Source organism: Bombina bombina, chromosome 7 (genome assembly GCF_027579735.1).
Source record: "Bombina bombina isolate aBomBom1 chromosome 7, aBomBom1.pri, whole genome shotgun sequence".
In the NCBI taxonomy this organism is placed as follows: domain Eukaryota; kingdom Metazoa; phylum Chordata; class Amphibia; order Anura; family Bombinatoridae; genus Bombina; species Bombina bombina.
The window spans coordinates 189,658,019-189,682,604 of record NC_069505.1 but is presented as its reverse complement, the minus strand read 5'-3'; the positions used below and the strand labels follow the sequence as shown (position 1 = coordinate 189,682,604).

The 24,586-nt window shown below is 39.0% G+C and overlaps 1 protein-coding gene across 3 annotated transcripts in view; it reads left to right on the top strand.

Moving 5' to 3' along the window:
* Positions 1–24,586, top strand: part of PKP3 (plakophilin 3) — a 134,668-nt gene that overhangs the window by 15,044 nt on the left and 95,038 nt on the right. The window contains exons 1-2 of one of the 3 annotated variants that reach the window (XM_053720513.1): positions 21,929–23,972; positions 24,076–24,241. In XM_053720513.1, coding sequence (XP_053576488.1) covers positions 24,193–24,241 — 49 coding nt within the window. In that variant the 5' untranslated portion in view covers positions 21,929–23,972; positions 24,076–24,192. Of the gene's footprint in view, positions 1–21,926; positions 24,242–24,586 lie in introns of those variants that run through there. The other 2 variants (XM_053720512.1, XM_053720511.1) reach the window with 2 other exon arrangements.

Below are 24,586 nucleotides of genomic sequence, written 5' to 3'. Positions count from 1 at the left end.
TGTAGTTAGCTAGTTTATAGCAGATGTTCTTTGCAAATCTGTAGTAAGCACATTTTTAGTAAGCTATTATATAGGAGATCTGTACACATCTGTAGTAAGCTAGTTTAAAAGATAGCTTCTGTGTATATCTACAGTAAGCTAGTTTATAGATGTACTCTGCACATCTGTAGTAATCTACGTTATATGAGATCTTCTGTGCATATCTGCAGTAAGCTAGTTTATAGATGTTCTTTGCACATCTGTATTAAGCTAGGGTATATGAGATCTCTGCATATCTGTAGTAAGTTAGTTTATAGGAGATCTCTGCATATCTGTGGTAAGTTAGTTTATAGGAGATCTCTGCATATGAGAAGTAACTTAGTTTATAGGAGATCTTCTCTGCACATCTGCTAGTTTATAGATCTTCTCTAAATATCTAGATCTTCTCTGCACATCTGTAGTAAGCTAGTTTATAGATCTTCTCTGCATATCAGTAGTAAGCTAGTTTATAGATCTTCTCTGCATATCTGTAGTAAGCTAGTTTATAGATGATATTCTCTGCATATATGTAGTGAGCTAGTTTATAGATCTTCTCTGCATATCTGTAGTAAGCTAGTTTATAGATGATATTCTCTGCATATATGTAGTGAGCTAGTTTATAGATCTTCTCTGCATATCTGTAGTAAGCTAGTTTATAAGATAGCTTCTGTGCACATCCGTAGTAAACTAATTTATAGGAAGATCTTCTCTGCACATCTGTAGTAAGTTAGTTTATAGATCTTCTCTGCACATCTGTAGTTAGCTAGTTTATAGCAGATGTTCTTTGCAAATCTGTAGTAAGCCCATTTTTAGTAAGCTATTATATAGGAGATCTGTACACATCTGTAGTAAGCTAGTTTAAAAGATAGCTTCTGTGCACATCCGTAGTAAACTAATTTATAGGAAGATCTTCTCTGCACATCTGTAGTAAGTTAGTTTATAGGAGATCTTCTCTGCACATCTGTAGTTAGCTACTTTATAGCAGATGTTCTTTGCAAATCTGTAGTAAGCACATTTTTAGTAAGCTATTATATAGGAGATCTGTACACATCTGTAGTAAGCTAGTTTAAAAGATAGCTTCTGTGTATATCTACAGTAAGCTAGTTTATAGATGTACTCTGCACATCTGTAGTAAGCTACGTTATATGAGATCTTCTGTGCATATCTGCAGTAAGCTAGTTTATAGATGTTCTTTGCACATCTGTATTAAGCTAGGGTATATGAGATCTCTGCATATCTGTAGTAAGTTAGTTTATAGGAGATCTCTGCATATCTGTGGTAAGTTAGTTTATAGGAGATCTCTGCATATGAGAAGTAACTTAGTTTATAGGAGATCTTCTCTGCACATCTGCTAGTTTATAGATCTTCTCTAAATATCTGCATTACGTTAGTTTATAGGAGATCTTCTCTGCACATCTGTAGTAAGCTAGTTTATAGATCTTCTCTGCATATCTGCATTAAGTTAGTTTATAGGAGATCTTCTCTGCATATCTGTAGTAAGTTAGTTTATAGGAGATCTTCTCTGCACATCTGTAGTAAGCTAGTTTATAGATCTTCTCTGCATATCTGTAGTAAGCTAGTTTATAGGAGATCTTCTCTGCATATCAGTAGTAAGCTAGTTTATAGATGTTCTTTGCATATCTGTAGTAAGTTCATTTATAGCAGATGCTCTTTGCAAATCTGTAGTGAGCTAGTTTATAGGAGTTCTTCTCTGCATATCAGTAGTAAGCTAGTTTATAGATCTTCTCTGCATATCAATAGTAAGTTAGTTTATAGATCTCTGCATATCTGTAGTAAGTTAGTTTATAGGAGATCTCTGCATATCAGTAGCTATTATATAGGAAATCTTCTGTACACATCTGCAGTAAGCTAGTTTATAGGAGCTCTTCTCTACACATCTTTAGTAAGCTCATTCCCATCTTCTTTCAAAAACGCATAAGTCACTCCCATACTCAAAAAACCCTCCCTTGACCCTAATTCTCCTGAAAGCTACTGCCCCATATCACTAATTCCATTAACATCAAAACTCCTTGAAAAAGTAGTTTACAATCGCCTAACCCACTTCCTTTCCACCAACTCCTTGCATGATTCCCTGCAATCCGGATTCCGTCCCAAACACTCAAATGAGACTACCCTTACGAAGGTTACTAACTATCTTCTCTCTGCTAAAAATATTGGCCACTACTCTATACTCATCTTAATTTACCACTCAGCTGCCTTCGACACAGTTGACCACCCCCTCCTCCTACAGACCCTTAGCTCTTTTGGCCTCTGTGACACTGCTCTTTCCTGGATTCACTCCTATCTTTCTCACAGGTCTTTTTCTGTGTCATTTGCCGGCGACTCCTCCTCTCCAATGCCTCTGTCTGTTGGAGTACCTCAAGGATCGGTTCTGGGTCCTCTACTCTTCTCCATTTATACTTCTTCGCTGGGTAAACTTATCAACAGTTATGGCTTCAAATATCATCTCTATGCTGACGACACCCAGATCTACCTCTCCACCCCTGCTCTCTCTCCCTCTGTCCTTTCTCATGTCAGCGACTGCTTATCTGGTATTTCTTCCTGGATGGCCTCTCACCACCTAAAGATTAACATGTCCAAGAATGAGCTCCTTCTTATGCCCCCTCCCCTCAAGCTCTATGCCGACTTGTGACTTCTCTATCCCTGTTGACGGCATCACCATGTCCCCATCGCCCCAAGTCCGCTACCTCTGAGTTGCACTTTACTCAAATCTATCTTTCGTCCCCCATATCCAATCACTTTCTACATCCTGCCGCAACCATCTACGCAATATTTCCAAGATTCAACCTTTTCTGTGCGCTAACACCACAAAGCAAATAATCCACTCCCTTGTTAACTCCCGACTTGACTACTGCAATAACCTACTTACTGGCCTTCCTCTTTCCCGCCTCTCCCCCCTTGAATCTATCCTAAATGCCTCTGCCAGACTGATCCACATTTCCCGTCGCTCTGTATCTGCTGCACCTCTCTGCGAGTCCCTTCATTGACTCCCCATTCACAGCAGAATTAAATTCAAAATTCTCACCCTTGCACACAAAGCACTCACCAACACTGCTCCCCTCTACCTATCCTCTCCAATCAACAAGTATACTCCAGCCCGCCCACTAAGATCCAACAATGACCTGCTCCTTGCATCTGTCACTATCACCTCTTCTCATGCTAGACTGCAGGACTTCTGTCGTGCAGCACCTACCCTCTGGAACACTCTCCCTCATGCTGTCAGGCTTTGCCCAAATCTTTCTTCCTTTAAATACTCTATGAAGACTTTTCTGTTTAGAGAAGTCTACCACCCAACTCAGTAATAAATTAACTTCACTTGCCTAACATTTCCCTCATCTAACTCTGTATTAACATCTTTCTCAATCTTGCAGTCCTCACCTCCTATTTCTCAACCTCCTACCTTTCTAGATTGTAAGTTCCCATGGGGCTAGGGCCCTCAATTCCTCCTGTATGTGTTTGTAAATTTTGTCCTCTCTCTTACTAGTTTTATATTGTTTTATTTAAATGAATTGTATCCATGGACAGCACTGCAGAATATGTTGGCGCTTCATAAATAAAGTATAATAATAATAATAATAAGCTATTAGGAGATCTTCCATACACATCTGTAGTAAGCTAGTTTATAGGAGATCTTCTGTGCATATCTGCAGTAAGCTAGTTTATAGGAGATGTTCTTTGCAAATCTGTAGTAAGCTAGTTTACAGCAGATGTTCTTTGCATATCTGTAGTAAGTTCATTTATAGCAGATGCTCTTTGCAAATCTGTAGTAAGCTAGTTTATAGATGTTCACTGCATATCAATAGTAAGTTAGTTTATAGATCTTCTCTGCATATCTGTAGTAAGCTAGTTTATAGATCTCTGCATATCTGTAGTAAGCTAGTTTATAGATCTTCTCTGCATATCATTAGTAAGTTAGTTTATAGATATTCTCTGCATATCAGTAGTAAGCTAGTTTATAGATCTTCTGTGTATATCTGTAGTAAGCTAGTTTATAGATCTCTGCATATATGTAGTAAGCTAGTTTATAGATCTTCTCTGCATATCAGTAGTAAGTTAGTTTATAGATATTCTCTGCATATCAGTAGTAGGTTAGTTTATAGATATTCTCTGCATATCAGTAGTAAGTTAGTTTATAGATCTTCTCTGCATATCTGTAGTAAGTTAGTTTATAGGTGATATTCTCTGCTCATATGTAGTAAGATAGTTTATAGATGTTCTCTGCATATCAGTAGTAAGCTAGTTTATATATCTTCTCTGCATATCAGTAGTAAGCTAGTTTATAGATCTTCTCTGTATATAAGTAGTAAGTTAGTTTATAGATATTCTCTGCATATAAGTAGTAAGTTAGTTTATAGATATTCTCTGCATATCAGTAGTAAGTTAGTTTATAGATCTTCTCTGCATATCTGTAGTAAGTTAGTTTATAGGTGATATTCTCTGCACATATGTAGTAAGATAGTTTATAGATGTTCTCTGCATATCAGCAGTAAGCTAGTTTATATATCTTCTCTGCATATCAGTAGTAAGCTAGTTTATAGATCTTCTCTGCATATCTGTAGTAAGCTAGTTTATAGATCTCTGCATATCTGTAGTAAGCTAGTTTATAGATCTTCTCTGCATATCAGTAGTAAGTTAGTTTATAGATATTATCTCCATATCAGTAGTAAGTTAGTTTATAGATATTCTCTGCATATCAGTAGTAAGCTAGTTTATAGATCTTCTCTGCATATCTGTAGTAAGCTAGTTTATAGATCTCTGCATATCTGTAGTAAGCTAGTTTATAGATCTTCTCTGCATATCAGTAGTAAGTTAGTTTATAGATATTCTCTGCATATCAGTAGTAAGTTAGTTTATAGATATTCTCTGCATATCTGTAGTAAGTTAGTTTATAGGTGATATTCTCTGCTCATATGTAGTAAGATAGTTTATAGATGTTCTCTGCATATCAGTAGTAAGCTAGTTTATATATCTTCTCTGCATATCAGTAGTAAGCTAGTTTATAGATGTTCTCTGCATATCAGTAGTAAGCTAGTTTATAGATCTTCTCTGTATATAAGTAGTAAGTTAGTTTATAGATATTCTCTGCATATAAGTAGTAAGTTAGTTTATAGATATTCTCTGCATATCAGTATTAAGTTAGTTTATAGATCTTCTCTGCATATCTGTAGTAAGTTAGTTTATAGGTGATATTCTCTGCACATATGTAGTAAGATAGTTTATAGATGTTCTCTGCATATCAGTAGTAAGCTAGTTTATATATCTTCTCTGCATATCAGTAGTAAGCTAGTTTAAAGATCTTCTCTGTATATCTATAGTAAGCTAGTTTATAGGAGATATTCTCTGGATATCTGTAGTAAGTTAGTTTATAGGTGATCTTCTCAGCACATTTGCAGTAAGCTAGCTTGTAGGAGATCTTCTCTGCATATGTGTAGTGTTTATAGGAGATCTGCTCTGTACATCTTTAGTAAGTTATTATATAGGAAATCTTCTGTACACATCTGCAGTAAGCTAGTTTATATGAGATCTTCTCTGCACATCTTTAGTAAGCTCATTCCCATCTTCTTTCAAACATGCAAAAGTCACTACCATACTCAAAAAACCCTCCCTCGACCCTAATTCTCCTGAAAGCTACCGCCCCATATCACTAATTCCATTAACATCAAAACTCCTTGAAAAACTAGTTTACAATCGCCTAACCCACTTCCTTTCCGCCAACTCCTTGCTTGACCCCCTGCAATCCGGATTCCGTCCCAAACACTCAACTGAGACTGCCCTTACCAAGGTTACTAACGATCTTCTGCCTGCTAAAAATATTCGCCACTACTCTATACTCATCTTAATTTACCGCTCAGCTGCCTTTGACACAGTTGACCACCCCCTCCTCCTACACACCCTAAGATCTTTTGGCCTCTGTGACACTGCTCTTTCCTGGATTCACTCCTATTTTTCTCACAGGTCTTTTTCTGTGTAATTTGCCGGTGACTCCTCCTCTACAATGCCTCTGTCTGTTGGAGTACCTCGAAGATCTGTTCTGGGTCCTCTACTCTTCTCCATTTATACTTCTTCACTGGGTAAACTTATCAACAGTTATGGCTTCAAATGTCACCTCTATGCTGACGCACCTTATCTGGTATTTCTTCCTGGATGGCCTCTCACCACCTAAAGATTAACATGTCCAAGAATGAGCTCCTTCTTATCCCCCCTCAAGCTCTATGCCGACTTGTGACTTCTCTATCCCTGTTGACGGCATCACCATTCGCCCCAAGTCCGCTGCCTCTGAGTTGCACTTGACTCAAATCTATCTTTCGTCCCCCATATCCAATCACTTTCTACATCCTGCCGCAACCATCTACGCAATATTTCCAAGATTCAACCTTTTCTGTGCGCTAACACCACAAAGTAAATAATCCACTCCCTTGTTATCTCCCGACTTGACTACTGCAATAACCTACTTACTGGCCTTCCTCTTTCCCGCCTCTCCCCACTTCAATCCATCATAAATGCCTCTGCCAAACTGATCCACATTTCCCGTCGCTCTGTATCTGCTGCACCTCTCTGCGAGTCCCTTCATTGACTCCCCATTCACAGCAGAATTAAATTCAAAATTCTCACCCTTGCACACAAAGCACTCACCAACACTGCTCCCCTCTACCTATCCTCTCCAATCAACAAGTATACTCCAGCCCGCCCACTAAGATCCAACAATGACCTGCTCCTTGCATCTGTCACTATCACCTCATGCTAGACTGCAGGACTTCTGTCATGCAGTACCTACCCTCTGGAACACTCTCCCACGTGCTGTCAGGCTTTGCCCAAATATTTCTTCCGTTAAATACTCTCTGAAAACGTTTCTGTTTAGACAAGTCTACCACCCAACTCAGTAATAAATTAACTTCACTTACCTAACATTTCCCTCATCTAACTCTGTATTAACATCTTTCTCAATCTTGCAGTTCTCACCTATTTCTCAACCTTCTACCTTTCTAGATTGTAAGTTCCCATGGGACTAGGGCCCTCAATTCCTCCTGTATGTGTTTGTAAATTTTGTCCTCTCTGGTACTAGTTTTATAATGTTTTATTTAAATAAATTGTATCCATGGACAGCACTGCAGAATATGTTGGCGCTTCATAAATAAAGTATAATAATAATAATAATAATAATAATAATAATAATAAGCTATTAGGAGATCTTCCGTACACATCTGTAGTAAGCTAGTTTATAGGAGATCTTCTGTGCATATCTGCAGTAAGCTAGTTTATAGGAGATCTTCTGTACACATCTGTAGTAAGCTAGTTTATAGGTGATCTTCTGTACACATCTGTAGTAAGCTAGTTTATAGGAGATCTTCTGTGCATATCTGCAGTAAGCTAGTTTATAGGAGATCTTCTGTGCATATCTGCAGACTGCAGTAAGCTAGTTTATAGATCTTCTGTGCATATCTGCAGTAAGCTAGTTTATAGGTGATCTTCTCTGCACATCTGTTCTAAGCTTCTTTATAGGTGATCTTCTGTGCATATCTGCAGTAAGCTAGTTTATAAGAGATCTTCTGTACACATCTGTAGTAAGTTAGTTTATAGGAGATCTTCTGTGCATATCTGCAGTAAGCTAGTTTATAGGTGGTCTTCTCTGCACATCTGCAGTAAGCTAGTTTATAAAAGAGCTTTTCTGCACATCTGTAGTAAGCTAGTTTATAGGAGATCTTCTGTGCATATCTGCAGTAAGCTAGTTTATAGGTGATCTTCTGTACACATCTGTAGTAAGCTAGTTTATAGGTGATCTTCTCTGCACATCTGTTGTAGGCTTCTTTATAGGCGATCCTCTCTGCACATCTGCAGTAAGCTAGTTTATAAAGAGCTTTTTTGCACATCTGTAGTAAGCTAGTTTATAGGAGATCTTCTTTGCACCTCTGTAGTAAGCTAGTTTATAGGAGATCTTCTTTGCATATCTGCAGTATATAGGAGAGTTTTTCTGCACATCTGTAGTAAACTAGTTTCTGAAATGATGGGACAAAAAGGGAAGACTTTTCAAGAGGATACATTTTTCTTCCACGCGTAAAACTATGGCATTGTAACATTGTATGCAATGTTTTAACAGCCTGGGTATGAACATATGCTAATTGTTTTAATTATTTATGTTTGAGCAAGATCTGCACTCAAAACAGCGATATATAAGGTGGTAGGAAAAGTATACAGAATATGATCCCTATTTAAACATCAGCCTCCTTTTGAAACAAATATGGTGGATATGAAAGTTCTCTAACTAGATGTAGGCTTGGCCATATGTGTTACGTAAGTAGGACAACATAACAAGGTAGGGAAATAGTACAGAACACCGGCATCCAGAAAACAATTATGCGTTCCATAGAAAATAATTGAAGCATCATAGCACAAATTACACCCGGTTTCAATTGAACATGCAAACAGGTAAAATACTGTCAGAAGCTGACGATAAGGTCTCAAACTGAACTAGCTGTAAAAGATGAATAATAAGATTTCTCTTTTCTATTTAGGTGTAAAAGTCTGCAAACAATGCAAGCTTTTCTCTTTTTACATGTATTATTATGTTATATTTAGTGCTGCACCAGGCAGGCTGGCGTTATGTTCTCAATTATATTTCAATAAATATTCAAAGTTATAACCAAGCACATAAAATAAATTCAAACTAAAAACAAATGGCTGATCTTAATTTTAAATAAATTCTTTAAATTCTTTATTTATTAGGTGACTAAATCACTTTACTCAAAAAAATACCAAACTCCTAATAATGCAACTACCTACCGTGTCTTCCCCTCTGTACCGAGTCACAGGTAAACTTTATAATCTAAGTTTGGGTAACCATAGCAACAAACTTGTGATGGCCTGATTTTCGAGAAGCGTTAACACAACGTTAAAGTGAATGTCACTTTACAAACTACTCAAGGCTCCTAATACTTATATTACACATATTGATTCAAACCGTGAACTTTAAAAAAAATAAAATAATAATTTATAATATATTTTAATTACTAACTTCGCTCCGTTTTTTGAGCCACAACTCCTCCCATAAGGCACTTCCTTGTTTTGCAGAGAGTGACGTATAGAGTGGTCCCACCTACTCTATATGTATCTCTGATGCGCGCACCCGTGATGCCCTTACTTTGCGCATGCGTGAAAAACATTTGTACTTAAACTGTGCATGCGTTTAAAAACTAAATACTTAATGTGCGCAAGCGTGAAAGTAAGATAGACAGGTTGCGCATGCGTTAACATCCGACCTCCTCAAAGTGCTATATAGTATTCAATGAATGTATCCATTAATTGAATACTATTGTGATAGCGAATGCAGCCGAAAAATATGTATTCATCTAATCACAGTACCCTTAGCAGCACTGTACAATACTGTACAATACACAGTAGCCTTCACTGTATACCGCTGATAGAGTCTGAAATTGAAGGTGTTACAGAGCATGCGCATCTCGTGGACACGCATCACTTAATGAAGCTGGGGATTAGAAGCTAACGCATGCGCAGAATAAGCGCATGACGTTGCCAAAAAGGGGTTGAACACCACGGGGTAAAAAAACGGATTGGCAATCGCTATTGTCAATTATTTCCAAATAGAGGGACCAAATGGCGGGTGGAGGAATCTCGGCTCCAAAAATGACATAAAAAGGTATATATTTGGGATTAGCAAGTACACACAAAAAAATGATGAATTAAGGTCCACCTAAATTGTTGAGTGATAATATGGCAATAAGCGACACTGTTGAGGTTACATTCACTTTAAGTTAAGCCTGCATGAAAAGAGCGACTACACACCCTGCACAAAATATTCAAATGGAAACCTGGTACTAAACTACTTTTAGCTATCGACAACTTCTGTAGCTTATGGACTCAAACCCATAGAAGGGTGGGTTACAGTGAGCAAGGGAGGGAATTATAAGTAGTAGTTTGGATTTAGGGATATGTCAGATAATAAACGGTTTAGAGCAGTGTTTGATAGCTCCAATTGTCAAGGGCCTCTTGTTCTGTTCTTTGGGTCAGGACCTCTTGTTCTGTTCTTCAGGTCAGGTGAATTAGTTATTCTTTCACTGACCCGCTTGTATTTAAAGGACCATTAAACTTGACATTTCAACAATGTATAAAATGTTTCATTATTGCAAGTGAAACATTATTTGCAATATACATTCATTATTTATTGTGCTGCTGGTACTAATTACCACCACACTTCCTTTTGCTGTAAAATACATCTAAAAATTCTATGTCTTTCACTTTCACCCAGGGAGGTTTGGATTAAAGGGACAGTCTACCATAGAATTGTTATCGTTTTAAAAGATAGATAATCCCTTTATTACCCATTCCCCAGTTTTGCATAACCAACACAGTTATATTAATACACTTTTTACCTCTGTGATTACCTTGTATCTAGGAACCTTCTTCCAGCCCCCTGATCACATGACTGTGACTGTTTATTATCTATTGTCTTGCAGTTAGCATTGTGTTGTGCTAAATCTTAAATAACCCCCAGTGCCTGAACACAGTGTTATCTATATGGCCCACGTGTACTTTCTGTCTCTTTGTGTTGAAAAGAGATTTAAAAAGCATGTGATAAGAGGCAGCCCTCAAAGGCTTAGAAATCAGCATATGAGCCTACCTATGTTTAGTTTAAACTAAGAATACCAAGAGAAAAAAGCAAATTTGATGATAAAAGTAAATTGGAAAGTTGATTAATATTAAAAGTCCTATCTTAATAATGAAAGTTTAATTTATACTAGACTGTCCCTTTAATACTTTTAGGCAATTTATGTAAGCTTTTGTTTACTTCACCCCCCCCCAAGATTCTCAGCAGTCACATATTTCTTAAGTGTGGATTATTAGTTTTGCATCAATCATTCTTGCCAATTGTAATGAAGATGAATCAATGCTAAACCACCTTAAGGGGATAAGGGCATTCTACATCAGTGTCTCAACTGCACATGTGAAAACTGACGGCCAAATTATGGCCTAGATTTGGAGTTTGGCGTTAGCCGTGAAAACCAGCGTTAGAGGCTCCTAACGCTGGTTTTAGGCTAACTCCGGTATTTGGAGTCACTCAAAATAGGGTCTAACGCTCACTTTTCAGCCGCGACTTTTCCATACCGCAGATCCCCTTACTTCAATTGCGTATCCTATCTTTTCAATGGGATCTTTCTAACTCCGGTATTTAGAGTCGTGTCTGAAGTGAGCGTTAGACATCTAACGACAAAACTCCAGCCGCAGGAAAAAAGTCAGTAGTTAAGAGCTTTCTGGGCTAACGCCGGTTCATAAAGCTCTTAACTACTGTACTCTAAAGTACACTAACACCCATAAACTACCTATGTACCCCTAAACCGAGGCCCCCCCACATCGCCGCCACTCGATTAAATTTTTTTAACCCCTAATCTGCCGACCGCCACCTACGTTATACTTATGTACCCCTAATCTGCTGCCCCTAACACCGCCGACCCCTGTATTATATTTATTAACCCCTAATCTGCCCCCCACAACGTCGCCGCCAGCTACCTACAATAATTAACCCCTAATCTGCCGACTGCAAAGCGCCGCCACCTATATTATAGCTATGTACCCCTAATCTGCTGCCCCTAACACCGCCGACCCCTATATTATATTTATTAACCCCTAATCTGCCCCCCACAACTTCGCCTCCACCTGCCTACACTTATTAACCCCTAATCTGCCGAGCGGACCGCACCGCTACTATTATAAAGTTATTAACCCCTAATCCGCCTCACTAACCCTATAATAAATAGTATTAACCCCTAATCTGCCCTCCCTAACATCGCCAACACCTAACTTCAATTATTAACCCCTAATCTGCCGACCGGAGCTCACCGCTATTCTAATAAATGTATTAACCCCTAAAGCTAAGTCTAACCCTAACACTAACACCCCCCTAAATTAAATATAATTTTAATCTAACGAAATTAATTAACTCTTATTAAATAAATTATTCCTATTTAAAGCTAAATACTTACCTGTAAAATAAACCCTAATATAGCTACAATATAACGAATAATTACATTGTAGCTATTTTAGGATTAATATTTATTTTACAGGCAACTTTGTAATTATTTTAACCAGGTACAATAGCTATTTAATAGTTAAGAACTATTTAATAGCTAAAATAGTTAAAATAATTACAAATTTACCTGTAAAATAAATCCTAACCTAAGCTACAATTAAACCTACCACTACACTATCAATAAATTAATTAAATAAAATACCTATAATTATCTACAATTAAACCTACCACTACACTATCAATAAATTAATTAAATAAAATACCTACAATTATCTACAATTAAACCTAACACTACACTATCAATAAATAAATTAAATACAATACCTACAAATAACTACAATGAAATAAATCTAAAGTACAAAAAATAAAAAAGAACTAAGTTACAAAAAATAAAAAAATATTTACAAACATAAGAAAAATATTACAACAATTTTAAACTAATTACACCTACTCTAAGCCCCCTAATAAAATAACAAAGACCCACAAAATAACAAAATGCCCTACCCTATTCTAAATTAAAAAAGTTCAAAGCTCTTTTACCTTACCAGCCCTGAACAGAGCCCTTTGCGGGGCATGCCCCAAGAAATTCAGCTCTTTTGCCTGTAAAAAAAACCATACAATACCCCCCCCAACATTACAACCCACCACCCACATACCCCTAATCTAACCCAAACCTCCCTTAAATAAGCCTAACACTAAGCCCCTGAAGATCTTTCTACCTTGTCTTCACCATACCAGGTTCACCGATCCGTCCTGAAGAGCTCCTCCGATGTCCTGATCCAAGCCCAAGCGGGGGGCTGAAGAGGTCCATGATCCGGCTGAAGTCTTCATCCAAGCGGGAGCTGAAGAGGTCCATGATCCAGATGAAGTCTTCATCCAAGCGGGAGCTGAAGAGGTCCATGATCCGGATGAAGTCTTCTATCAACGGCATCTTCAATCTTCTTTCTTCCGGATCCATCTTGCAGACCTCCGACGCGGAACATCCTCTTCTCCCGACGCCGACTAGCCGAATGACGGTTCCTTTAAGGGACGTCATCCAAGATGGCGTCCCTCGAATTCCGATTGGCTGATAGGATTCTATCAGCCAATCGGAATTAAGGTAGGAATATACTGATTGGCTGATGGAATCAGCCAATCAGAATCAAGATCAATCCAATTGGCTGATCCAATCAGCCAATCAGATTGAGCTTGCATTGTATTGGCTGATCGGAACAGCCAATAGAATGCAAGCTCAATCTGATTGGCTGATCGAATCAGCCAATCGGATTGAACTTGATTCTGATTGGCTGATTCCATCAGCCAATCAGAATATTCCTACCTTAATTCCGATTGGCTGATAGAATCCTATCAGCCAATCGGAATTCGAGGGACGCCATCTTGGATGACGTCCCTTAAAGGAACCGTCATTCGGCTAGTAGGCGTCGGGAGAAGAGGATGTTCCGTGTCGGAGGTCTGCAAGATGGATCCGGAAGAAAGAAGATTGAAGATGCCGTTGATAGAAGACTTCATCCGGATCATGGACCTCTTCAGCTCCCGCTTGGATGAAGACTTCATCCGGATCATGGACCTCTTCAGCTCCCGCTTGGATGAAGACTTCAGCCGGATCATGGACCTCTTCAGCCCCCCGCTTGGGCTTGGATCAGGACATCGGAGGAGCTCTTCAGGACGGATCGGTGAACCTGGTAGGGTGAAGACAAGGTAGGAAGATCTTCAGGGGCTTAGTGTTAGGTTTATTTAAGGGGGGTTTGGGTTAGATTAGGGGTATGTGGGTGGTGGGTTGTAATGTTGGGGGGGGGGTATTGTATGGTTTTTTTTACAGGCAAAAGAGCTGAATTTCTTGGGGCATGCCCCGCAAAGGGCCCTGTTCAGGGCTGGTAAGGTAAAAGAGCTTTGAAATGTAGTAATTTAGAATAGGGTAGGGCATTTTGTTATTTTGGGGGTCTTTGTTAAAATTGTTGTAATATTTTTCTTATGTTTGTAAATATTTTTTTATTTTTTGTAACTTAGTTCTTTTTTATTTTTTGTACTTTAGTTAGTTTATTTCATTGTAGTTATTTGTAGGAATTGTATTTAATTTATTTATTGATAGTGTAGTGTTAGGTTTAATTGTAGGTAATTGTAGGTATTTTATTTAATTAATTTAATGATAGTATAGTGTTAGGTTTAATTGTAACTTAGGTTAGGATTTATTTTACAGGTAATTTTGTTATTATTTTAACTAGGTAACTATTAAATAGTTCTTAACTATTTAATAGCTATTGTACCTGGTTAAAATAATTACAAAGTTGCCTGTAAAATAAATATTAATCCTAAAATAGCTACAATGTAATTATAATTTATATTGTAGCTATATTAGGATTTATTTTACAGGTAAGTATTTAGCTTTAAATAGGAATAATTTATTTAATAAGAGTTAATTAATTTCATTAGATTAAAATTATATTTAATTTAGGGGGGTGTTAGTGTTAGGGTTAGACTTAGCTTTAGGGGTTAATACATTTATTAGAGTAGCTGTGAGCTCCGGTCGGCAGATTAGGGGTTAATGTTTGAAGTTAGGTGTCGGCGATGTTAGGGAGGGCAGATTAGGGGTTAATACTATTTATTATAGGGTTAGTGATGCGGATTAGGGGTTAATAACTTTATTATAGTAGCGCTCAGGTCCGCTCGGCAGATTAGGGGTTAATAAGTGTAGGCAGGTGGAGGCGACGTTGAGGGGGGCAGATTAGGGGTTAATAAATATAATATAGGGTTCGGCGATGTTAGGGGCAGCAGATTAGGGGTACATAAGGATAATGTAAGTAGCGGCGGTTTACGGAGCGGCAGATTAGGGGTTAAAAATAATATGCAGGGGTCAGCGATAGTGGGGGCGGCAGATTAGGGGTTAATAAGTGTAAGGCTAGGGGTGTTTAGACTCGGGGTACATGTTAGGGTGTTAGGTGCAGACGTAGGAAGTGTTTCCCCATAGCAAACAATGGAGCTGCGTTAGGAGCTGAACGCGGCTTTTTTGCAGGTGTTAGGTTTTTTTTCAGCTCAAACAGCCCCATTGTTTCCTATGGGGGAATCGTGCACGAGCACGTTTTTGAGGCTGGCCGCTTGCGTAAGCAACTCTGGTATCGAGAGTTGAAGCTGCGTTAAAAATGCTCTACGCTCCTTTTTTGGAGCCTAACGCAGCCTTTTTGTGGACTCTCAATACCAGAGTTATTTTTATGGTGCGGCCAGAAAAAAGCCGGCGTTAGCTACGCGGGTCGTTACCGACAAAACTCCAAATCTAGCCGTATGAGTTTTGTGCTATGAGCGGCTCGGTACTAACTTGCACGTTATTGTCACCGTTCACCTCAGTATAGCACTGCTCAGGGCCGGACTGGGAATAAAAAGCAGCCCTGGAAAAATATGAAGACCAGCCCTATTTTCCGTTGAGTCGGTAGAATTCACAGGCCCCATTTTTCTTAAAGATGATTACTGGGATACTCCTTCCCTAATATTTTTTTCAGAATTAAATTATATTACTTTGCATTAAATAAATATGCCAGATTGTTGTTATATAAGCACCCTACAACCCAATTGCAGCCTTTAAATTGTAGCTTCCCAGCCCCAACTGCTGCAGCCCACCGGGAAATCTCCTGGTATCCTGGTAGGCCAATCCGGCCCTGGCACTGCTATTACAGGTTTGCAAAAACCCGACGTTAGCAGGCAATATAGCAGCGTTGAGCTCCATACCGCACACAAATACCAGCGCTGCCTTGAGCTAATTTTATGTGTTTGTGCATGATTTCCCCATAGACATCAATGGGGAGAGCCGGCTAAAAAAATGCCTAACACCTGCAATGATGGAGCGTAAAGCTAACACCCTAACATAAACCCAGAGTCTAAACACCCCTAATCTGCTGCCCCTGATATCGCCGACACCTACAATATACTTAATAACCCCTAATCTGCCGCCCCCGACATTGCAGCCACCTACATTACACTTATTAAACCCTAATCTGCCGCCCCCAATGTCGCCGCCACCTATCTACACTTATTAACCCCTAATCTTTTGCCCTCAATGTCGTTGCTACCTACATTACACTTATTAACCCCTAATCTGCTGCCCCAATGTCATCGCTACCTACATTACACTTATTAAACCCTAATCTGCCGCCCCCAATGTCACCGCCACCTACCTAAACTTAACCCCTAATCTGCTGCCCCAATGTCGTTGCTACCTACCTACACTTATTAACCCTTAATCTGCCGCCCCAATGTCGCCGCTACTATACAAAAGTTATTAACCTCTAAACCTAACCCTAAATCTAACCCTAACGTAACCCTAACACCACTAACTTAAACATAATTAAAATAAATCTAAATAAAATTACAATTAATACCTAAATAATTCCTATTTAAAACTAAATACATGCTTACCTGTAAAATAAAACCTAAGCTAGCTACAATATAACTAATAGTTCTATTGTAGCTATCTTAGGTTTTATTTTTATTTCACAGCTAAGTTTGTATTTATTTTAACTAGATAGACTAGTTAGTAAATAGTTATTAACTATTTACTAACTACCTAGTTAAAATAAATACAAATTTACCTGTAAAATAAAACCTAACCTGTCTTACACTAACACCTAACCTTACACTATAATTAAATCAATAACATTAATTAAATACAATTAACTAAATTACAAAAAAATACACTAAATTACACAAAATAAAATAAAAATGATCAAATATTTAAACTAATTACACCTAATCTAATAGCCCTATCCATATAAAAAAGCCCCCCAAAATAAAAAAAAACCCTAGCCTAAACTAAACTGCCAATAGCCCTTAAAAGGGCCTTTGGCGGGGCATTGCCCCAAAGAAATCAGCTCTTTTACCTGTAAAAAAAAATACAAACAAACCCCCAACAGTAAAACCCACCACCCACACAACCAAACCCCCCAAATAAAATCCTATCTAAAAAACCTAAGCTCCCCATTGCCCTGAAAAGGGCATTTAGATGGGCATTGCCCTTAAAAGGGCATTTAGCTCTTTTTCTTTGCCCAAACCCTAAGCTAAAAATAAAACCCACCCAATAAATCCTTAAAAAAAACTAACACTAACCCCCAAAGATCCACTTACAGTTTTTGAAGACCGGACAGTCATCCTCATCAAGCCGGGAGAAGTCTTCATCCAAGCGGGCAGAAGTCCTCAACGAAGCCGGGAGAAGTCTTCATCCAAGTGGCAAGAAGTGGTCCTCCAGGCGGGCAGAAGTCTTCATCCAGACGGCATCTTCTATCTTCATCATTCCGACGTGGAGCGGCTCCATCTTCAAGACATCCTATCAGCCAATAGGATTGAGCTCGCATTCTATTGGCTGATTGGAACAGTCAATAGAATGCAAGCTCAATCCTATTGGCTGATTGGATTTTTTCACCTTTAATTCCGATTGGCTGATAGAATTCTATCAGCCAATTGGAATTCAAGGGACACCATCTTGGATGACGTCCCTTAAAGGAACCTTCATTCTTCAGTAGCCGTCAACAGAAGAGGATGCTCCACGCCGGATGTCTTGAAGATTGAGCCACTCCTCGTCGGAAGGATGAAGATAGAAGATGCCGTCTGGATGAAGACTTCTGCCTGCTTGGAGGACTACTTCTTGCCGCTTGGATAAAGACTTCTCCCGGCTTCGTTGAGGACTTCTGCCCGCTTGGATGAAGACTTCTCCCAGCTTGAGGAGGATGGATGTCCGGTCTTCAAAAACTGTAAGTGGATCTTCGGGGGTTAGTGTTAGGTTTTTTTAAGGGTTTATTGGGTGGGTTTTATTTTTAGCTTAGGGTTTGGTGGAAAAAAAAAGAGCTAAATGCCCTTTTAAGGGCAATGCCCACCCAAATGCCCTTTTTAGGGCAATGGGGATCTATTTAAGGGCTATTGGCAGTTTAGTTTAGGCTAGGGTTTTTTTTATTGGGGGGGGGGCTTTTTTTATTTTGATAGGGCTTTATTGTGCTGTTTCTTGTATATAACTGCATGTTTTACTCCTGCAAAGATAGATAGACAGACAGATAGATAGATAGATAGATAGATAGATAGATAGATAGATAGATAGATAGATGATAGATATATAGATAGATATAGACAGACAGATTTTATGGATAGATAGCTAGATAGATAGATAGATAGATAGCTATAGATAGACAGACAGCTGGACAGATTAGATAGATAGATAGATAGATAGATAGATAGATAGATAGATAGATAGATATAGACAGACAGACAGATTTGATAGATAGCTATAGATAGACAGACGGCCGGACAGATTAGATAGATAGATAGATGATAGGTAGGTAGATAGATAGATAGATAGATAGATAGATAGATAGATAGATAGATAGAGCTAGATATACAGTCTGACAGATTAGATAGATAGAAAGATATATATAGATAGAGATAGATAGATAGAGACAGACAGATTTGATAGATAGATATAGATAGACAGATGGATGGACAGATTAGATAGATAGAGCTAGATAGACAGTCGGACAGATTAGATAGATAGATAGATAGATAGATAGATAGATAGATAGAGCTAGATAGACAGAGAGACAGATTAGATAGATAGATAGATAGATAGATAGATAATAGATATACAGTTGGGCAGATTAGCTAGATAGAGATAGATAGATAAATAGATAGATAGATAGATAGATACAGATAGATAGATATACAGTTGGGCAGATTAGATAGATAGATATAGATAGATAAATAAAAAATATATAGATATAGATAAATAAATAGATAGATAGATAGAGATACAGATTAATAAAAAATCTTCTGATTGAAGAACAGATCTATTTAAACAGTTTCTTAATGTATCTTTGGCTTTAGCGTATTTGGCTTAGTGCATCTTTTGGTAATTGCCCAATCAAAAGCCTGAATGGGGTTTTTAGGTCGCCCAGAAAAGCCTATGGGGGAGGGAGTTAGCGCAGTGAAATCTTTTTACATTCAGCTTGTAATCTGAGAGCAAGAATAGGAGTGCTAAACCTGTAATCATAGTGTAGTGCGCTCAGTGTGACTTTATTTATAATAAACAGAGGCACATGAGGCATCTCAAAAGCTATTTAAAGGGACACTACACAAAAATTTTTATTGTTTAAAAAGATAGATAACGCTGTTACTACAATGCACAATGAACACTAATATACTTTATAACATTTAAACTCTAAATTGCTGCCTGTTTCTAATCCACTACAGACATCCTATTACTTAAATGCTTTTTAATTTGCTTTTCACAACAGGAGACTGCTAGTTCACGTGAGCCATATAGATAACATTGTGCTCATGCTGTAGAATTGTGCAGGACTTTTCACTATTTGGCTAAAAAGCAAGTCAATAATAAATAACATATCATGTGATCAGGGGCTGTCAGAAGATACTTCATTACAAGGTAATCACAGAGGTACAAAGTATATTAATATAACCATGTTGGTTATGCAAAACTGGGGAATGGGTAATAAAGGGATTATCTATCTTTTTAAACAATAACAATTTTGGAGTAGACTGTCCCTTTAACCCTTTAAGGACACAGCTTTCAGTTTGCTCAATTGTTTTATGACGGAAAAATTCCGTCATATGTCCTTAAGAGGTTAAGTGTTTTTCTTCCAATTGTAGTGCACTGTTGAAATACTGGACTGTCAGGTTGAATCCACAACAACCTAGAGTTTCTGCAATTGTTCTGCAAATTACAGTAAAGTGAGAATTAAATTAGACAGAGCAGGTCATTTTACACAATTTTTCAATTTACTTCTAGCTATTTGTGTATCCTTTGCTGAACAGTAAATCTAGGTAGTCTTGCAGGAGGGTGAATGTGTCTTTAGCAGTCTATGGCAACAGTGTTTGTAACTATGTATAACATTGCTAAAGACACATGCACGCTCCTGAGCTTACCTAGGATTACTTTATAACAAAGGATACCAAGATAATTTAGCAAAATCAATAATAGAAAGGAATTGGAAAGCTGTCTAAAATGTCATGCTCTATACAATAAGTTTCATTTTGACATTGCTGTCTCTTTAAAGGTACGGTAAAGTCCAAATTAAACATTAGTGATTCAGATAGGGCATGTCATTTTAAAGGGACATGAAACCCAAAACTTTTCTTTCATGATGTAGGTATCACATACAATTTAAAACAACTTTTCATAGTTTTCAGATTATTTCTATTATCAAATTTGCTTCATTCTCTAGGTATCTTTTAAGTGAGCTAATGGCAATGGGTATGTATATGCAGCCACCAATCAGCAGCTAGAACCTAGGTTCTTTGCCGCTCCTAAGCTTACCTAGATATACCTTTTAGCAAAGGATAACAAGAGAAGGTAGCAAATTAAATGATAGAAGTAAACTGGAAAGTTGTTTAAAATCCTATGTTTTGTCTCAATCATGAATGTCTAATTATGACTTTACTGACCCTTTAAACAACTTTCCAATTTACTTTTATCATCCAATTTGCTTTGTTCTCTTAGTAATCTTAGTTTAAAGCTAAGCCTGGGTAGGATCATATGCTAATTTCTAGGCCCTTGAAGGCCGCCTCTTATCTCAATGCATTTAAGTTTTTCACAGCTAGAGGGCATTAGTCCATGGGTGTCATATAGTTAACATTGTTCTCACTCACATGGAGTTAGCACTAATTGCCTGAAATTCAAGTATGTCAAAATAACTGAGATAAGGTAATCACAGAGGTAAAAAGTGTATTAAAGGGACATTGAACCCAAATTTTTTTCTGTCATGATTAAGATAGAGCAGCACTTTTAAGCAACTTTCTATTTTACTCCTATTATCAATTTTTCTTCATTCTCTTTGTATTTTTTTTTTTTTTTTAATGCAGGAATGTAAGCTTATGAGATGGACCATATTTGGTTCAGCACCTGGGTAGCGCTTGCTGATTGGTGGCTACATTTAGCCAACAGTCAGCAAGCAGTAGCCACCAATCAGCAAGTGTTACCCAGGTGCTAAACCAAAGCTGTCCCGTCTCCTAAGCTTACATTCCTGCTTTTTCAAATAATGATACTAAGAGAAGAAAAATTGATGATAGGAGTAAATCTGAAAGTTGTTTAAAATTGCATGCTCTATCTGAATCATGACAGAAAAAAATTGGGTTCAGTATTCCTTTAACGACAACGATGCCTCCCTCCCTCCTTCCCTCCTGCTGGCTTCCTACAACACTGGTCATTAAGGGGTTAATATAGCACTATTGGTTATGCAAAATTGGGGAATGATAAATAAAGGGATTATCTATATTTTTAAACAAAAACAAATTCAGTGTTTACTGTCCCTTTAATAAGGAAATAGGTTGTGCAGGGGCTGCAGTGGAATACTCAGGTATGCTGCAGATTGCTAGCTGCCTTGTTACTAGTGTCAGCAATCAGGGACAGACACTAATCATGGGGAGGGGGAGGACGATTATTCACTGTCAGTGAGGGGGACGGGACATTCCTGTAAGGGAGGAAGAGAATACAAGGAGAAGGGTGTGAAAGGCAAAGAAAGCAAAGAGAAAGCTGTGAGAAACGGCTTAGAGTACAGGAAACATTTACTGAGGCTAGTTGTGTGAGAGAGTGCAGTGAATGTGATAGCCGGTGTGTGAGAGAGCGCAGTGAATTTTATAGCAGTGAGTGTGTGAGAGAGTGCAGTGAATGTGATAGCAGGAGTGTGAGAGAGTGCAGTGAACGTTATAGCAGGTGTGTGAGACACTGCAGTGAATGTTATAGCAGGTGTGTGATAGAGTGCAGTGAACGTTATAGCAGGTGTGTGATAGAGTGCAGTGAACGTTATAGCAGGTGTGTGAGACACTGCAGTGAATGTTATAGCAGGTGTGTGATAGAGTGCAGTGAACGTTATAGCAGGTGTGTGATAGAGTGCAGTGAACGTTATAGCAGGTGTGTGAGACACTGCAGTGAATGTTATAGCAGGTGTGTGATATAGTGCAGTGAATGTTATAGCAGGTGTGTGATAGAGTGCAGTGAACGTTATAGCAGGTGTGTGAGACACTGCAGTGAATGTTATAGCAGGTGTGTGATAGAGTGCAGTGAATGTTATAGCAGGTGTGTGAGATACTGCAGTGAATGTTATAGCAGGTGTGTGATAGAATGCAGTGAATGGGGAAGCAGTGAGTGGGTGAGACACTGCAGTGAATGTGATAGCAGTGAGTATGATAGAGTGCAGTGAATGTTATAGCAGGTGTGTGATATAGTGCAGTGAATGTTATAGCAGGTATTTGATAGAGTGCAGTGAATGTGATAGCAGGAGTGTGAGAGAGTGCAGTGAATGTTATAGCAGGTGTGTGATAGAGTGCAGTGAATGTTATAGCAGGTGTGTGATAGAGTGCAGTGAATGTTATAGCAGGTGTGTGATATAGTGCAGTGAATGTTATAGCAGGTGTGTGATAGAGTGCAGTGAATGTGATAGCAGGAGTGTGAGAGAGTGCAGTGAATGTTATAGCAGGTGTGTGATAGAGTGCAGTGAATGTTATAGCAGGTGTGTGATAGAGTGCAGTGAATGTTATAGCAGGTGTGTGATATAGTGCAGTGAATGTTATAGCAGGTGTGTGATAGAGTGCAGTGAATGTGATAGCAGGAGTGTGAGAGAGTGCAGTGAATGTTATAGCAGGTGTGTGATAGAGTGCAGTGAATGTTATAGCAGGTGTGTGATAGAGTGCAGTGAATGTTATAGCAGGTGTGTGAGACACTGCAGTGAATGTGATAGCAGGAGTGTGAGAGAGTGCAGTGAACGTTATAGCAGGTGTGTGAGACACTGCAGTGAATGTTATAGCAGGTGTGTGATAGAATGCAGTGAATGGGGAAGCAGTGAGTGGGTGAGACACTGCAGTGAATGTGATAAAGTACAGTGAATGTTATAGCAGGTGTGTGATAGAGTGCAGTGAGTCTGATAGCAGGAGTATGATAAAGTACAGTGAATGTTATAGCAGGTGTGTGATATAGTGCAGTGAATGTGATAGCAGGACTGTGATAGAGTGCAGTGAATGATAGCAGTGAGTGTGTGAGAGAGTGCACTGAATTTGATAGCAGGTGTGTGAGACAGTGCAGGGTTTGGTTTATGAATGATGGTCCTGAACACTGCACCTGGTATGTGACACACATCTGAGACTGCTGGAGCAGGTGTGTAATGTTATTGTGTGAACGCAGGAGCAGTTGTGAGTATAGGTGTAGTGTGTGTGCAGGAGCAGTGGTGAGACATTGAAGTGAGTATAGGTGTAGTGTGAGCGCAGGAGCAGTGGTGATGACAGTGTGTGAGACGTTACAGTGAGTATAGGTGTAGTGTGAGCGCAGCAACAGTGGTGATAACAGTGTGTGAGACGTTACAGTGAGTAAAGGTGTAGTGTGAGCGCAGGAGCAGTGGTGAACATTGAAGTGAGTATAGGTGTAGCAGAAGTGCAGGAGCAGTGGTGACACAGTGCGTGAGACATCACAGTGAGTATACATGTAGTGTGAGCGCAGGAGCAGGTTTGTGGCAGACTAATGATTACTAGAGTGGGTATGTGAGTCAGGAGCTGTAGTGTAGCAGCTGCACTAAACACAGGACAAATTGTGAACTACGAGAGAGTCATAGACGGACACTGGAGGAAAGGCTGTGGATGTGGGAGGCGTGAGTTGGTGCTAAGTGTGATAGATCAGACAGGAAGATAATGTCAGAGCTACAGGACAGGAGTGTCAGGAGCAGGGGGCGGGCTGTACAGGGGCAGGAACAGGTATACTGCTGAGGTAATGTCAGGGTGGGGCATGCAAGCAGAGACAGACTAAACCTGTAGAAGAGACCAGTGACACACTGAGAGTGCTCAGCACATGTCACACACTGACATACTGGGAGGGTAATAATAAAGTACATGTTGTGGGAGCAGCAGGTCATAGTGGAGCACGGTGAGAGGATCAAGAAATAAACACAAAGACTGTTTTTATCATAAACTTCCACTACCTCTGCCTGACCATGCAAGACGGTCATTTTCTTATGTCGGCCCTGCAGCCAAATACGGACATCTCCTCTCTGGCACTGCCCACCGACTCTCAGCTGAACCGCAAGCTTCGAGATGAGAGCCAAGAACTACGAAATGCCCGTGTTCAGGAGCAGGTGCGGGCACGCATGATGCAGAAGGGACAGTCCTCCTCCAGAGGTGACTCTGGCTATGCAGGTAAGAGAGTGTGAGCTCTGCGGGTGAGAGTGTGTTGCCGTCATGTCACCTGCCCAGTGCAGAGAGGCCTGGGTACTAGTGAATACATAAGCCGTCTCTCTGCAGCTAGCATTGCAAAATCCCAAATACTCAGCAAGTTCTGACAGCCACAAACATTACCTTGTTGGGCGGATTTATTTATTGTGCTATAAATGTTTGTGTTGTGTGTTTATTCAGTTGTTTTCTGCAGGTCACTGATTGTATATGCAAATCCATGTGTCTATTCTTGATTTAAAAATGCATGTGGTAATATAGTTCTGTATTACTGTTGGTAGAAATGTCAGTGCATTTACTACAGCCCATGTA